The sequence below is a fragment of the Molossus molossus genome, unplaced genomic scaffold (genome assembly GCF_014108415.1).
Source record: "Molossus molossus isolate mMolMol1 unplaced genomic scaffold, mMolMol1.p scaffold_m16_p_6, whole genome shotgun sequence".
Lineage (NCBI taxonomy): Eukaryota > Metazoa > Chordata > Mammalia > Chiroptera > Molossidae > Molossus > Molossus molossus.
Window position 1 is genome coordinate 230,871 of NW_023425399.1, and position 14,690 is coordinate 245,560.

Here is a 14,690-nt window from a genome sequence, read left to right on the forward strand (position 1 = left end):
GGGTCATGGGTTTGATTGCCGGTCAAAGTACAGGGTTGCAGGTTTGATCCCTGGTCCCAGTGATGGTCATTCAGGAGGCAACCAATCGATGTGTCTCTCTCACATTGATGTTTCTCTCTCTCCTTCCCTCCCTGACACTCATCGAAAAGCAATGGATCCCAGCTGGTGTGGCTCACTGGTTGAGCGTGAACCCCTGCACCAAGAGGTCACCAGTTCAGTTCCTGGTCAGGGCACATGCCCAGGTTGTGGGCCAAACCCCCAGGGGCTCATGCAGGAGGCGGCCAATTGATGTTCTCATCGATGTTTCTAGTTCTCTCTTCCCTCTCTCTAAAAATAAATTTTAAAAAAAAATTTTTTTTTTCAAATAAAGCAATGGAGAAATGTCCTCGGGTGAGGATTTAAAAAATAATAAAGTTTTAGTAAAAATGAAGTTCTGACTGATAAGCTAGGGGTTTGGGAGTGCTGTTCTGCCTGGCCCCGGGCTGGGCGCGTGGCCCCCAGGGCCGCCATGGAGACGGAGCCTGCGACCTAGCCTCTGCTGCATCCTTAGGGCCCTGCCCTCTCCCCGTGACAGGCTTTCCTGGCCCTCAGGCCCAGTTCCAGGTTTAGGCGAGGGCAGAGCTGGGGCCCCTGGCCTGTGCCTAGGGTCCTGGGTCTCAGAGGCAGCCTCCGCAGGCACCCACACACACACACTCTCCACCACTCCCCACAAACACCACATGTTGTACTGTCAGGAGGCCCAGCGGAAACTGGTGCGTGGGCAGCTGCAGGACGGAGTGATGAGCTGGTCAGGGCCACTGGCAGGATCCCCAGTTGCAGGAGAGGTGGCCAGGGCCTCAGTCGGTCAGCCATGCCCTTCACTATGTCCAGCCTGCCTTCACTGCCCCTGGGATGCGGGGTGAGGGCTGGAGAAGACAGCCCAGCCGGTCTGCAGCAAGCCTGCCGGGCAGGAGTGCATCATAGATGTCTGGGCTGCTGTAGGTGGGCAGTCAGCCTCCTAGTCTCTCCCTCCACCCCCTCCAGCCCTGGTTCTGGCCTCTTTCCTGTCCTCTTGGTCTCTTTGGTCCCCCCGCCCTCCACAAAGGCCATGTAATGGAAAAGCTTGTCGTGGGGTGGAGACAGGAAGTCACTGGGTGGGGGCCAGGCCAAGGGTGAGCAGATAAAGGCAGGAGGCTTGTCCAAGGGGTGGCCAGGCACCCAGGACAGAGGACAGACACAGACGCCCAAAGGTCAGCAGGAGAGTCTTCTCCCCACCTGGTGAGTGCTTCCCCCTCCCTTGACTCCAAGGCTCCATTCATTCATTCTGGGGGCCTGGCCCGGCTCAGGTGTGACAGGGCCATGAGGTGGGGAAGATGCCCTTCTGTGCAGCCTGGTCTTCCCAGTGAGGACCGGGGCCATCAGAGCAGCCAGGCAGGGGTAGGTCACCCCTGGGAGGGCCCCCCAGAGTCCAGCTAGAGGATGACCAGTTCCCAGAAAACAAGCACACACACGTGCATGCTAACATGTCTCATGCAGCCGCAGAGCACGTCCACAGACATGCATGCACACGTGTGCCAGGAGGGGAGCCCAGCTCACTCAGCCACCAGCCCCTGGGGGAGGCAGCCTCCAGCTGGGGTGCCTTCATCAAAGCAGCTCCGGGAGGCCAGCACAGCTTAGGGCACTTCTTGGGCCCATTTCCTGTCAGGGCCCCACAGGGTGGTGGAAGGAGGTCACCTTCCAAACAGTCATGGGGGAAGGGTCTCTGGGGGCCAGCGGAGGGGGAGCAATTCCAGTCCCAGGAGCCAAGGTCCAAGACTGTCCTGGGCACAGCACTTAGTGCAGCTGCTGGACAACAGGAAAGTCCAGTTGGAGGGAAGACTCCGTGCTGCCTCACGGATGGATGAGCCACCCCCAGAGACCCTCTGGTGGACGGACTGGGGGTCGGGAGCCGGGGGGCTCTGGGCAGCTGGACCTCCTTCACATGAGGAGAGAGGAGCTTGAGGAGGGTCTGTCGCCTGGACATATCTGCAGGGCCTGGGCTATGTCCAAACCTGGAGCTACTCCCTGTGCTTGTCCAGAAGCTCCTGGGACACCCAGGTTGAGGGTCCTCAAGAAGCTTGATGAGGGCTCTGCTGGCTGACCCTGGGCAGTGCCTCCAGGACTGTCCAACCTGAGAATGGTGTCTCCAGGGTCAATCTCAGGTTCGTCAGCCCGTGAGGTGCTGCCCCTTCCCCAGCAGTGGCTGCCACAGGGCACGGAAGCATGGGGTCCCCCTTCCGGGCCAGGGGATGGGGCCCTGAGCCAGCATCAGGCACACGTGGCTGTCGTGCTGAAGGGTAGATCACACATGGCCACGTTGTCGGCTCGTAGGGCCTCGTGGTGCCTGAGCTGGTGCACCTGGAGCCAGGAAGCATCCCCCAAGACACCTGGATCCCTGGGCCCCGGCCTGAGGCAGCCCCGAGGGCATCAGGGGGGTCCTGGGAAAGAATCTTCTGCTCTGGTCCCTGGGTCAGGCATTAGGCTGGAGGCTGGGGGTTCAGGCTCTCCGAGGTCAAGCTGAGTTTGGGGGGAGCAGGAGAGGGAGGTGCACAGGATTCAGAGCTGCGAGTTGTGGGGCAGGAGGATTTGCTGTGCTTGGGTCAGAAAGGCAAGAACGGGGCAGTTCCCACAGGGGTTCGCAGGGACCCGGTCTGTGACGGACCCGGATGTGCCGAGGAGGAGCTGGGCAGGCAGCGTGGCCACTGCAGGGGTGCAGGGGGGCCTCCTCCAGGCCAAGTTCTCTGGGCATCTACTTACCAATCGGCTTCCAGCTGGGGGTCAAGACCCTCCCCAGTTCTCCGTGCCCTAGTCCCCCTGCGTGTTTGTGTGGCTCCCGAGATGGCTGGGGGACCGTGCATATGGACAGAGAGGGGCCCTTGTCCTGGTGTTGAGGGCAGTGCCTCCAACATTCCTGAAGTTCTGGGGAGTCAGCAGCTGAACTGGGGTACCCAGCAGGGCTTATCCCTCTGAAGCAGGGGTTCCACTCCTCCACCCCTCCAGGGCGTGGAGTCAGAGCGGAGGCAGCCCGGCGGGCTGAGGGCAGCACGACCACCAGGACGTGCAGGTGCTGGGTCTCCCGGGTGCTGGCAGGCACTGGTCCTGACCTTGACCAGGGCTGTGCGCTCACTGCTTGGGGGCCGCCCGGCGCGACGGCTCAGGGAGAACTTCATGTGCGGGCAGGTGACCCCGGGCCGCCTCCAGACCTAGGGGCGCCGCGCGGGTCCTGTGGATGCTCCCCTGCACGCCCTCACGGGTCGGGTCGCCCCGGTTCCCGTGTCCTGGCGCGGTTATTGAGCAAGAGGAAGTACTCGGGTGGCCTTGGCAACCCGGGTCCCCAGGCCCCTGCCTGTCCCCGCCGCGGGGACCCACGTGTGTGATCGACAATTGCTGACTCTCCTCTCCAGCTTCTGAATAAACTACTTCAAGTGTGGACATCGATTGGCACAGCCCACGGGATCAGGCGGGTCATCCCAGTCCCGGCCCAGGGTGCCCCCAAGGACCACTCAGCTCTGGGTCAGGTCCAGCCAGCCTGGGGTCCCAGCATCGCAGTGTCCACGCGACACCACCGGGCGCTCACCGCACTCGGTGAGTGGGTCCATCTGCGCACAGATCCCTCCGCCAGGGCTGCGGAGCGGGGGTGGGAACTTCCAGAAGGCCCCGCCCCCTGCAGACCACGCCCCCGCCGACACCTGTGGGCAGGCAGGGCTCGAGGTGACCTGGTTCCCAGGTGCACCTGGCGAGAGGGGAAGGGTCGCGAGGACCCCTGCCCCCAGGGGTGATCACAACCTCCGCCAGGAGCCCAGGGTCTCGGGACTGGGCGCGCGAGGGCAGGGGCACCGGTGGCCGGGGGCCCGGAGGGCGGAGGCTTGGGTTACTTCATGGTTGTCCCTAAGAGTCCCATAAAGAAAATATGAAAATGAGCGTGGTTCTACCTAATTCAGGTGCTGAAGAATAAGCAAGGAAAATCGTCCGAGGACACAGGCTGGCAGGGAGGCGAGAGGGGCCTGTGGACTGCGGGGAGCAGGGAAGGCACCCTGCTGGGCAGCGGAGGCCCCAGCCCTGCCCCCTGCGGCAGCATCGCGCACGCGCGCCCCGTGGGGCCGGCCCGGTCCGCTTCCCTGCGCAGCTGAAACCACCGGGCGCCTGCGGTCCATCCAGCCGCGGACGCTGCGCAGCGGCGAGAACACAATGGACCTACGCGTGGTCACTTGGATCATTAAGAACCGCGTGGAGCTCAGCTCGCAGCGCACGTCACTGCCGGCGCGGGCCCTGGTGGGCAGGTTCAGAACCAGGGACAGAGCCGGTTTGACTCCTGGTCAAGGCACATGCCCTGGTTGCGGGTTCTTATGAGAGGCAACGGATAGATGTTTTCTCTCTCAAAAAAATCAAGAAAAACATTAAACAAAAACACATAGCCCTGGCCAGTTTGGCTCAGCAGCTAGAGCATCGGCCCAAGAACCAAGGGTCTCGGGTTCGATTCCTGGTCAAGGGCACATACCTGGGTTGCAGGTTCTATCCCCAGCCCCGTCAGAGTTGCGCAGGAGGCAACCGATCTGTCTCTCACATTGATGTTTCTCTCTCTCCCCCTCCCTCCCTTCTACTCTATCTTAAAAAATCTCCTTGGGTGACAACAATAAATAAATAGGTAAATAAAATAAAAGTGAAAAACCACGACAGAAACGACTGAACTGCTGTGGCTTCCCCGGGAGGAGAGAAAGGTACCAAAGAGGTTTTCAGTCATTTTTCCTTCAGTGAAAACCCTAAAACCAAAAGACTTCGTATTGTCTGAATGATTTGTTCCAAGGTGTTACATGAGTTAGTACTTTTAAGCTGCTTTAATTTTATGGATCCATTTGTGACAACATCGATTTGCCGTTCCACTTTCTTATGCATGCATTGGTATGTGCCCTGACCGGGGATGGAACCCACCACCCTAGGGTGTCGGAACCACGCTCCACCCAACCGAGCTACCTGGCCGGGCCTGTGCGGCTTTCGGTTTTCCCAGAATGTTTCCCTTGCCCTGAGCTAAGACAGGGGAAGACCCAGCACCCCTAGCAGGAGGCAGTGGCTGCCCACACCCCCAGCCTGCTGGGTCAGGGTGGCCTCTCCCACCTCAGCCCCCCTCACCCCAATTTGTGCGGAAGGGACACCTGGAAGCAGAGCTGGCGCCTTCTGCAGGAGCCCAAGGGGTGCACATCTCAGGGCTGAGGAGCAGGCAGGGAGGAGAGTGTCTGGGCCACACTGTCCCAACCCCTCCTTCCGCTGTCAACGTGGGGGGGGACAGGCCCTACCAGGAGACGCCCTTGGCAGCGCCGGTCACCACGGGCTTGGAGACAGCCCAGGAGGGACAGGGTATGTGACCCGAGGTTGCGCCACACCGACGCCCTAGTGGGGCAGGCCTCTCAATGGCCAAGACCAAAGGTGGGCATGGATGGAGTTGCCCAAGGGTCAGCACAGAGCCAGGCCCAGCTGTAAGGGGCCACCACTATCCACCAGCCTGCACCAGGACACCCCTCCCCACCGTTCCAGTCGTGGCAGCCAGCTCATCACTAACAGGTGTCAGAAGAAAAGGGTGGTACTGCTGTCCTGGGGGACGGTGGGAAGAGGGGATGGGACAGTGCTGGTGGACACTGGCTGGCCTGGACATATCCCAGAGGGCTGCAGAACCCAGTCCAAGCTGCCCTCGGCTTAGGGATCGCTTAGCTCCTGTTCCTTCGTCACTCCAGTCTCAGCACGTAGAGAACGGAGGGAGGGGCACCCATCCACCCTTGGACCAGGCAGGTGGCATGACTTTCCAGCCCCCAGGGGACTGAGGAGGGGCCTAAGATCGGCTGGCCCCTCAGTGCAAGACCCCCTAACAGGACTCTGCAGGGACCATCAAATAAGACACACCTGGTCTGCAGTGAAAACATTTATTTTACAACAGTTATCTTTATTTTAAGTCAACATTCAGACATACAAGATGGAGGTCACCGTGGGAAGCCATCCTAACCCTCCCGCCTGGCCCTCAGGTGTGCGGTGGGAGTCAGCCGAGGCAGCCCGCTCCGCCGGCTCCGCACAGGACACACCAGCAGGGGCGCTGTTTCCCTGCTCTGCACTTAGTTCAAAACAACGTAAACATGTCTCAGTGCAACTGCCTCCCTCACTCAGCAGGCAGCAGGAGTCCGTTTCCAGGTAACCATCTGCCAGCCCCCCAGGCCCAGGCCCACCCTCCGGAGCACAGCAGCCTGGCCCTGCTCCTCCCAAAACCCCTCCCAGGCTGATCTGTGGTCCCAAGACTGTTGAGAATGCAGCTTGGTCACTGACTGATTGCATCTGAAGCTTAGAAAATTGGTTTTAAATTTTCCAAAGTAAAAAGGGTTTCTACCACCTCCCAGATGTCATATGGGGACACTCACCCGTGGTTCAGGTGACGGTGACAAGAGGCCCCAGGGATGGGCACCCTGCCCTGGAGAAGCTGACAATGGCCACTGCAGTGGGCGCAGGTGCACACCTGGCCTTCACTCTGACACTGGGTACACGGCAGCGTCCATGGCGTCTCCTGCGCACCCAGCAGAACTCTCAGGACCCTCCTCCTACCCCAACTCGCCAAGAAACAGAGGCCATTTTGGAGCCAACTTTTATTGTACTCGCTGCTTTGCTGCCAAACAGCGTCCCGTCTGCTGTGATATATACATATGCACATATGTACACACGGAGACACCCCGCTGCCACACCTGCGGCAGACAGCGCCGCCGTGCTGGTCAGGACTATGAAAACGCAGCTCTTGCCAATTCCACAGGAGGGAGATTCACAACCAAAGTAACAAAACAGACAGGTCAGTCCCGTGTCACACGGGCTCACAGCTCCGAACACGAGAAAGGAATGAGATCAGTCACTTGGTTCACGGCCGTCACAACCGCCCTGGGAAGACCTGCTGAGAGTCCAGGAAGTGCAGACCACCCACCCCAGTACTGGGGAGGCCGAGTGTCTCCCCAGAATGGCAGCAGCACCAGTGTACTCCCCAGACCCAACTCATCTGGCACAGACCAGCCAAGCTGGAACATGGAGAATGGTCCTGGCAGGGCCTGTCCCGAGCAGGAGCCCAGGAGCCCAGTGGCCGACAGCGCGGAGACACCCTGCCCCACCACAGCCACGCTCGGGCTTTCCCCTCTAGCAGGTCCCGGTGGGTGCGGGCTGCGCTGACCAACCAGACAGCTAGGGAGGCTCACACACTGAGCGGTAATATCTAAAGCAGTTTGAAACGAGAATAGAGCCAAAAGGAAGACGAGACAAAACACATCACTGGGCGAAACAGAAACCGACACACCAGCAGCTGCCATCAGATGCCCACCGTGCCTGGTGCACATTTCTTGCAGGCCACAGGCCGTCCATCTGGCCGGTCCTGCCCTTGCGAAGCTGACAGGCGCCCTGTGCACAGACCCAACACTGCTGGGCCATAGGCACTGGCACGCGGCCCTCTGGGTGGCCCTGGGGTGAGGTGCAGGGCCGCCCCACTTCGCACATGAACAAGGTGCCTCTCCAGACTGAACAGCCCTGCTCACCAGGGAAACAGGCCACGCAAGGGAAACGCACCAGGTACCTGCCCTGAATCACCACGAGGACCTGAACGCAGTCCTGCCGCGGGGTCGGGCACAGGCACTGTCGTCACCGTCATGACCGACCCAGTTCTCACCCCCGAGACCTGCCCGTCTGCCACCTTGGCCCCAAGGACATTCCCGTCTCTGGAAAAAACTCAACAAGACTCTAACTGGCAGACGCACTGTGATGCGTGTGAGGGCCTGGACGGACGAAGATTAACTGGGCTCTTGGTCATTCTGGGGAAAAGTAAGCTCATTTCCTGTTACTTGCAGAAGCGTCTCAAGGTGGATGGCAGCCTGCAGCTCAGGCTGCTCCACCCTCCCCCGCCAGGGTGGGTCAAACAATGGGCTTTTTATCCTTAGGAGATTACTTCTAATTTGACATCACAGTGCAGAGATGCCCTCTCACCCAACATCTTCATGATCACAATGAGCACAACAATCAAAACGGGGCCAAATAGTGGCCAGGCCCCGGGCTGCCTGCCGAGGGCCAGCAAGGAGGGACCTGGCACTGAGGGTCCTGCGGAGCGGCTGGGCCCCCACGCACCAGCTCTCGCCTGACACTGTTGGCCCTCCCAGCCAGCGTGACCCTGGTGGGCAGCAAGGGCAGTGGGGACAACAGTGGCTTCAGGAACACATTCTGGCTGGTCAAAGTCAGGGAGCCACTCGGCCCAGCCCCCAGCTAGTCCTTTGCTCCCCCGGAAATTCAGGGGCACAGCTACTGGGTCTGCCCTGCAGAGCTGTGTGTGGGGCCAGTGGGAGCCTGCTGCTCGGCAGCCACGCCCATGCCCGCTCCCCCCGCCCACCCAGCCTAGGACAGACAGGAGGGCCACCGCCAGAAGCTCACAAAAAGGAACGGCCCGGACTATGGTGAGGGTCCCAGTCTGGCTGCTGGTCAACAAGGAAAGGGCACCAGGGCTCCCTGGGGCCCAACCCTCCCAGGCCAGAGTGTGCCTTTGGTCCAGCGGGCCCTTCCCGGGCCCTGATGTCGGGCTCTGGCTAGGGAGCAGCTGAAGGGAGAGGCTGGGCAGGGGCTCTGGAGGCAGAGAGGAGGCTTGGCAGCCAGGCGCCACCAGCAGCCCGGACTCTCCCCAACGAGGCCTCGCTGGGCCGCTGCAGCCGTCGTGGCGCTTACATGTCCAAGAACAGTTACAAAGAGGCCGTGGGGCCTGGCGGAACATGGAGGGTGGTGCAGAGAAGAAAGGGGGGAGCCTGCCGGATGTGGCCATCAACGCAGCTCATGGCACAGGGGACTCAGGCAGGGAAGGTGGGCCCAGGATCAGGAGCCTCCCAGCCCCACAACACTCCCCTCGGGAAAAGCCCCGCCACAAGGCGGCGCAGACAGGCGAACAGACCCTGCGCTGACTGTCCCTGCCACCAACACCACAGGGCACAGCGGTGGCTGAGAGGAACGTGCCCAGGTAAGTCCAGAGGCCCTGCCTGTGGCCACCCTGCTGGACCAGACCCCACGGCTCCGCAGGCAGCACCTGCCCTGGCCCCTCCTGCCTGCTGGGGACACCGCACGGTGGCCAGCTCACTGCAGAGACCTGACTGCACCCCAGGCGGCACTGCCGTGGGTGAACGTGGCTACACCGCAGCACGCCCACAGCACAGACAGACAGGGAACAGAACCCACACATGCTATTAGAAAAGGAAGGAACAGAAGACGGCGACCGTAGCTGAACTGCTTTAAACACTGCATGCTACGCACTCCACGGGGGGTTGGCGAGCGGGGGGCAGAGGCGGGAGGGCCCTCCCCGTGGCCAGAGCCTCCCGCCTCCGTGACTACAGTTCATGATTCTAGGGTAGAAGTGGCTGAGTGCTGACTGATCCGCGAATCACAGCTTCTCCTGAATTTAATTGAACCCGTCGGTGTGGTAGCTGGGGTGGGCGTCGGCCGTGAGCTGGGTGGTCTCTGTGGCGGACGCTGGCTGTATGACGATCGGCGTGCCTGCGGCCTCTGAAAAGCAATCACACACATGCCCATCGCACGAGGACGGTGGCCTCAGGAGGCCCGCGGGCCCATCGACAGGTCCTCCTGGGACGACGCTTCTCCGCAGCTGTGCTGGGTCGGACGTGGCGGGACAAGCACCAAGGGGAGAGGCTGGTTGCTGACCTCCCCCCAGCACGACCTTCCTCGGCTCCAGGTCACTGCTTGCCCGAGGCCCCACCCCACCTGCTCGGTCCCCAGGCACTATGGCTACGCTGCTGGAGGGTGGGGACAGCCTCTGCGTCTGCTTTTACCTCACGTCCATGTCCAACCTCAGGCCCAGCGCACACACATCCCGGCCCCATGTCAGTGCCCTCCTGTTTGACAAGACAGGTCGACACGGTTGAGTGCCCCTCCTGGTGCTGCCCCACACGCAGGCCAGGCCCCGGGCGCACACTCACCCCGCTCGTCCGACTGCAGCTGGGCCTCCAGATCCTCAGGGGACACGTAGAAGTCGGCCTCCTCGCCCTCGGGCGCCCTGGGCCGGCACTTCCCACAGCAGCAGTTGAAGCAGCAGCACAGGCAGCAGCAGCAGTAGCAGCAGGTGAGGAGCCCGCAGAAGACGAACAGGGCCTGGGGGCAAGGCGGGCGCTGGCCAGGCTGCTCCAGACCCGGGGCCCAGGGCCCCCCACCCCACTCCCACATGCGTGCGGTCACCCGCTGAGAGCGCCAGACAGATAGGTGGGTGCTCCTGTTCTCTCCAGATCGAGGACAGTAAGAAAGGACACGGGTCAGGAGAGACAGAGTGACCAGGTGCGTCAAGAACAATTTACACCCTGGTGGGTTTGGCTCAACGGTTAGAGCGTTGGCCCACAGACCAGAGAGACCCGGGTTCGGTTCCCGCTAAGGGCACGTACCTCAGTTGCAGTTTGTCACAAGCCTGGTTGGGGCGTGTAGGTGGCAACCACTTGATGTGTCTCTCTCACATCGATGTTTCCCTCTCTCTCTTCTCCTCCCTCTCCCTCCCGCTCCTTCTGAAGATAAATGCAAAAATGTCCTCGGGTGAGGATAAAAAAAGAACAATTTACAAAAGTGGACCATGAGCGCCCAGGCAAGTGGGGGCTGCCTACAGCTCAGATCCTGGCATCAGCCACACCCTTTGTCCGTACCCATGACAAGGGCTTTAAATGAGTAAAGGAGAATGTGAAAAAGTAAAACAAGTAAATATGTCCCAACTTTCTCAAGTTAGAGTTCACACACATCTTCCCAGTAACAAGCAACACAATATCTGTGCCCAGTGATGACTTCCAGGCTCTCTGAGGACCGAGGGCGACTCTGGACACATGCTGAGCTGACAGGCAGGCGATCTGCCCGCACTCACAGACTCAGTGAGCCCCACACCCTGCCCACCCGCCAGCCCCACGCCCCTCACCTTGGCCCACCAACTGGACAGCACGAAGTAGGTGTTCACGTTTTCCTCCCCAAACTGTTCGGCCACGTAGAGCCCCAGCGAGCCGTACTTGTCGTAGATGTTTCTCTTCGTGGCGTCTGTGAGGATGGCGTGCGCGTTGTTGATCTCCTTGAACTTGTCTGCGGCCTCCGGGTTATCAGGGTTCTTGTCAGGGTGATATTTCAAGGCCAGTTTCCTGCAGACCAAAACCACCTCTTGGCCTGTGTCCCATGCACGCCCACTGGACGAAGGTGCCGGTAGAGGAACGCTCACCCGCTCCCATCTCACAGTCCCTTTCTCCAGGGCCGGGAAGGCCAGGGTCAGGAAATCTCTCCATCATCACAAACTTTCAACAGTGTGAAGGCAAACCCTGCTCTGCCCCCTAGTGTCCGGGCGGCTAACTGCACACTTGCTACGTAAAGTGACAGGTAGGGTTCTGACAGAGGCATTTACTACTGTGTTTAGTAATCACGGTTCCATCAATGAAACCACACTGAAAAAGGAAACCACACTTAAAAAGGTTTAAGTCCAAGGGAGTCTGGAGACTACGACAGGTGAGCAGACTGTCCCCACCGTGTGGAGCCTCGTCGGGCCTTCAGCACCCTGAACCCCTGATCAGCAGTCACACCTGCTTGCCCACAAGGCTGTCTACTCCAGGGCAGACATCTGCACAAACATGGACGAAGCAACCCTAAGCTATACGGGAACACATGACACATACCAGGACGTTAAATACTAAGTTGGCCAAGAAAACATGGTTCCTGGTCAGTGAGATCCAGCTGCAAGCAAGGCCGCGGGAACCCTTACCGGTAGGACTTTTTAATGTCGTCGGAGGTCGCGTTTTTGTCCAGCCCGAGAACATGGTACAGCGACTCCCCAGAGGTAGAGAGTGAGCGCTGTCGCTGGTCAGCCATGGTCGACTAGGCTACAAGAGAAATGCAGAGAAAACTCAGACAGGACAAAGTGCAAAGACAGGAACAGAAGTGTGGGCAGTGGTCCCCGGGGCAAGGGCAGTTTCCAGCTGTGTGTAAGGGCTATAACACCACGACCCGAAGCCAACTATGAAAATTAAGTGGGTTTACTGTAACTTCTAGAGCAACCTGTAAATAAGAAAAATGCAAAAAGGTATAGCTAAAAAGCTACAAGAAAAATGAAGAGATTGTCAGACTGGATAAAAATGCAAGACCCGCCTGGCCGGGGTGGCTCAGTGGCTGAGCATTGACCCTGCACCCAGAGGTCGCCAGGTCGATTCCCGGTCAGGAAACATGCCCAGGTTGTGGGCCAGGCCCCCAGTGGGGGGCGTGCAGGAGGTGGCCAGTTGATGTTCTCTCTCATCAATGTTTCTCTCTCATTCGCCCTCTCTAAAATCAATAGAAAAAAACAAAAAACCCAAAAAACGCAAGACCCAACTATATGCTGTCTGCAAGAGACATTAAAATGACAGACTCTCGGCCTGGCCAGTTTGGCTCAATGGTTAGAATGTCGACCTGCAGACCAGAGAGACCCAGGTTTGGTTCCCACTAAGGGCACGTACCTCAGTTGCAGTTTGTCCCCAGCCCTGTTGGGGTCATGTGGGTAGCAACCACTCGATGTGTTTCTCTAACATTGTTGTTTCTCTCTCTCTTCCTCCCTCTCTCCCTCCCGCTCTATCTGAAGATAAATGCAAAAATGTCCTCGGGTGAGGATAAATAAATAAATAAATAGATAAAAAGACAGACTCTCAGAACACATGACGACAAAATTAAGGGGAGAAACAGACAACTCCACAGCTACAAAAATCTTAACACTAATGCTCCTTTCTCAGAAATTGACAGAACAAAAAAGATTAAAAGCCCCAAGTACTGACAATCTGAAAAACAACCACCACCACAACCTAACTGACGCCAACATCTACAAAACAGGTTTAAAAAATCACCGCACCATACCACAAGTTGAACCTTAAAACAAGTTTCAATAGATCAAAAGGGGTAACACTGTGCACAGCATGTCCCCCGAACCTGCCAGAGACCCAACGACACAACACCAGCAAAGCCTGGTGTACTCACCTGACACAGCACACTCCTAAGTGACACGTAGCTCGAGGAAGAAATCACAAGAAAAAGTAGGAAATATTTTTAATGAATAGTAACAAAACAGAATATGTTAATCAAGACCTAAGGTGTCACCTCGTAATCCTAGAAAACAGCAGGGCACACCCCACAGAAATGGAAGAAAAAAATAATAAAGAGCCGAAATCAACAGAAGAGAGAACAGAAAACCGACAAAGAACTTCAGAGGGATGGAGAAGGAAACACAAGAACACGGGAAGGGTGGTCAGCACAGACCCAACAGCCAGGAAAAGGTAACAAAAGACTGAGGACAAATACCTTGAATGATACCATTTACCAAAACAAACACAGGGCAGGTAACACAGGAAATATGAACAGCCCTGCAGCCGTTAATAAAGTTGAATCCAGAAAAGAAAACCTTCCACAGAGAAAACTCCAGGCTCAGATAGTTTTTCTACTGAATATTCAAGGAAGAAATGACATCCGTTTTAGACAAACTTTTTAAAAAACCGAAGGGGAGGAAACTTGTTTTTGGAGGCCAGCGCCACCCCGACACCCAAACCTGACACAGACATCACTGAGACCCACTCACAGACACAGGTGCAAAAACACTTCAGTTATATAGACCACGATCCAACAGAAACTACCCCAGGAATGCAAGCTTGATTTGCATTTCAAAATAAACCAACGTAATTCACAGTGTTACTAGAACAAATGAGGTTGCCACAGGATCCTCTCAGTAGATTCATAAAAGCATTTGGTAGAGACTTCAACACCAATTCCTGATCTAAGAAACTCTGCGTTCTGGGAACAGAAGGAACTTCCTCAGCCAGGTAAAGGACTCGGATCAAACCCAAACCCACAGCCGCACGCCAGCAGTGACAGGCTGGACAGAACAGGACCCGGACGCCAGCTCTGCCCACTTCTGCTGTGCTCCCGGCTTGCACACTGCAACAGAAAGACACATAAAAAGACACAAGCCCTGGCCGGTGTGGCTCAGTGGTCAGAGTGTTGGCCCTTGGACCAAAGAGTCGCGTGTCCGATTCCGGCCCAGTTGGGGTTGTGCGGAAGGCAACCAACTGATGAGTCTCCCTCACGTTGATGTTTTTCTCTCTCTTCTTCCCTCCTTTCCGATCTATCTGGGAAAAAAAAAAATTAATGAAAAAATATCCTCAGGTGAGAATTAAAAAAAAAAGACACAGCCCTGGCCAGTTTGGCCCAGCGGTTAGAGTGTCGGCCTGCGGTCCAGAGTCCCGGGTTCAGTTCCCGCTAAGGGCATGTACCTCGGTTGCAGTTTGTCCCCGGCCCTGGTTGGGTCGTGCGGGTGGCAACCTCTCGATGTGTCCCTTTCACGCCGATGTTTCTCTCTCTCCCTCCCCACTCTATCTGAACAAAAAATGGAAAAATGTCATCGGGTGAGGATAAAAAAAAAAGACACAACACTGTCCTTATTCACAGATGACTTGGTTGTTTACATAGAAAACCCTAAGGAATTTACAAAAAACAACTAGAAATGAGTGAATTTAGCAAGGTCAGGGTGTAAGTTTAATTTGTGAAACACTCTATCTTGACTAGACAGCAACAAACAACTGGAGACCGTGTCGCAGCAGTGCCCCCACCCCCACCCCCACCGCCACAGTCGTGGCTTCACTTCCCACGGCCTC

At 57.7% G+C, this 14,690-nt stretch overlaps 1 protein-coding gene and 1 long non-coding RNA gene across 4 annotated transcripts in view; one reads left to right on the forward strand and one right to left on the reverse strand.

Moving 5' to 3' along the window:
• Positions 1–1,120: 1,120 nt before the first annotated feature.
• LOC118619137 lies at positions 1,121–4,005 on the forward strand. The gene is made up of 3 exons (XR_004957143.1): positions 1,121–1,257; positions 3,423–3,603; positions 3,960–4,005. It is a non-coding gene; the product is annotated as an uncharacterized LOC118619137 (long non-coding RNA).
• Positions 4,006–5,925: 1,920 nt separating this feature from the next.
• The window catches only part of DNAJC5 (DnaJ heat shock protein family (Hsp40) member C5), a 30,547-nt gene continuing 21,782 nt past the window's right edge, over positions 5,926–14,690 (reverse strand). Inside the window, exons 2-6 of one of the 3 annotated variants that reach the window (XR_004957044.1) lie at positions 11,786–11,903; positions 10,961–11,174; positions 9,990–10,161; positions 9,843–9,905; positions 9,443–9,558 (exon numbers count right to left, since the gene is read on the reverse strand). Coding sequence is in view for 2 of the 3 variants with exons in the window: in XM_036244502.1 (XP_036100395.1) it covers positions 9,455–9,558; positions 9,990–10,161; positions 10,961–11,174; positions 11,786–11,892 (597 nt within the window). In the remaining variant the exon portion in view is untranslated. Of the gene's footprint in view, positions 9,559–9,622; positions 9,906–9,989; positions 10,162–10,960; positions 11,175–11,785; positions 11,904–14,690 lie in introns of those variants that run through there. The other 2 variants (XM_036244502.1, XM_036244503.1) reach the window with 2 other exon arrangements.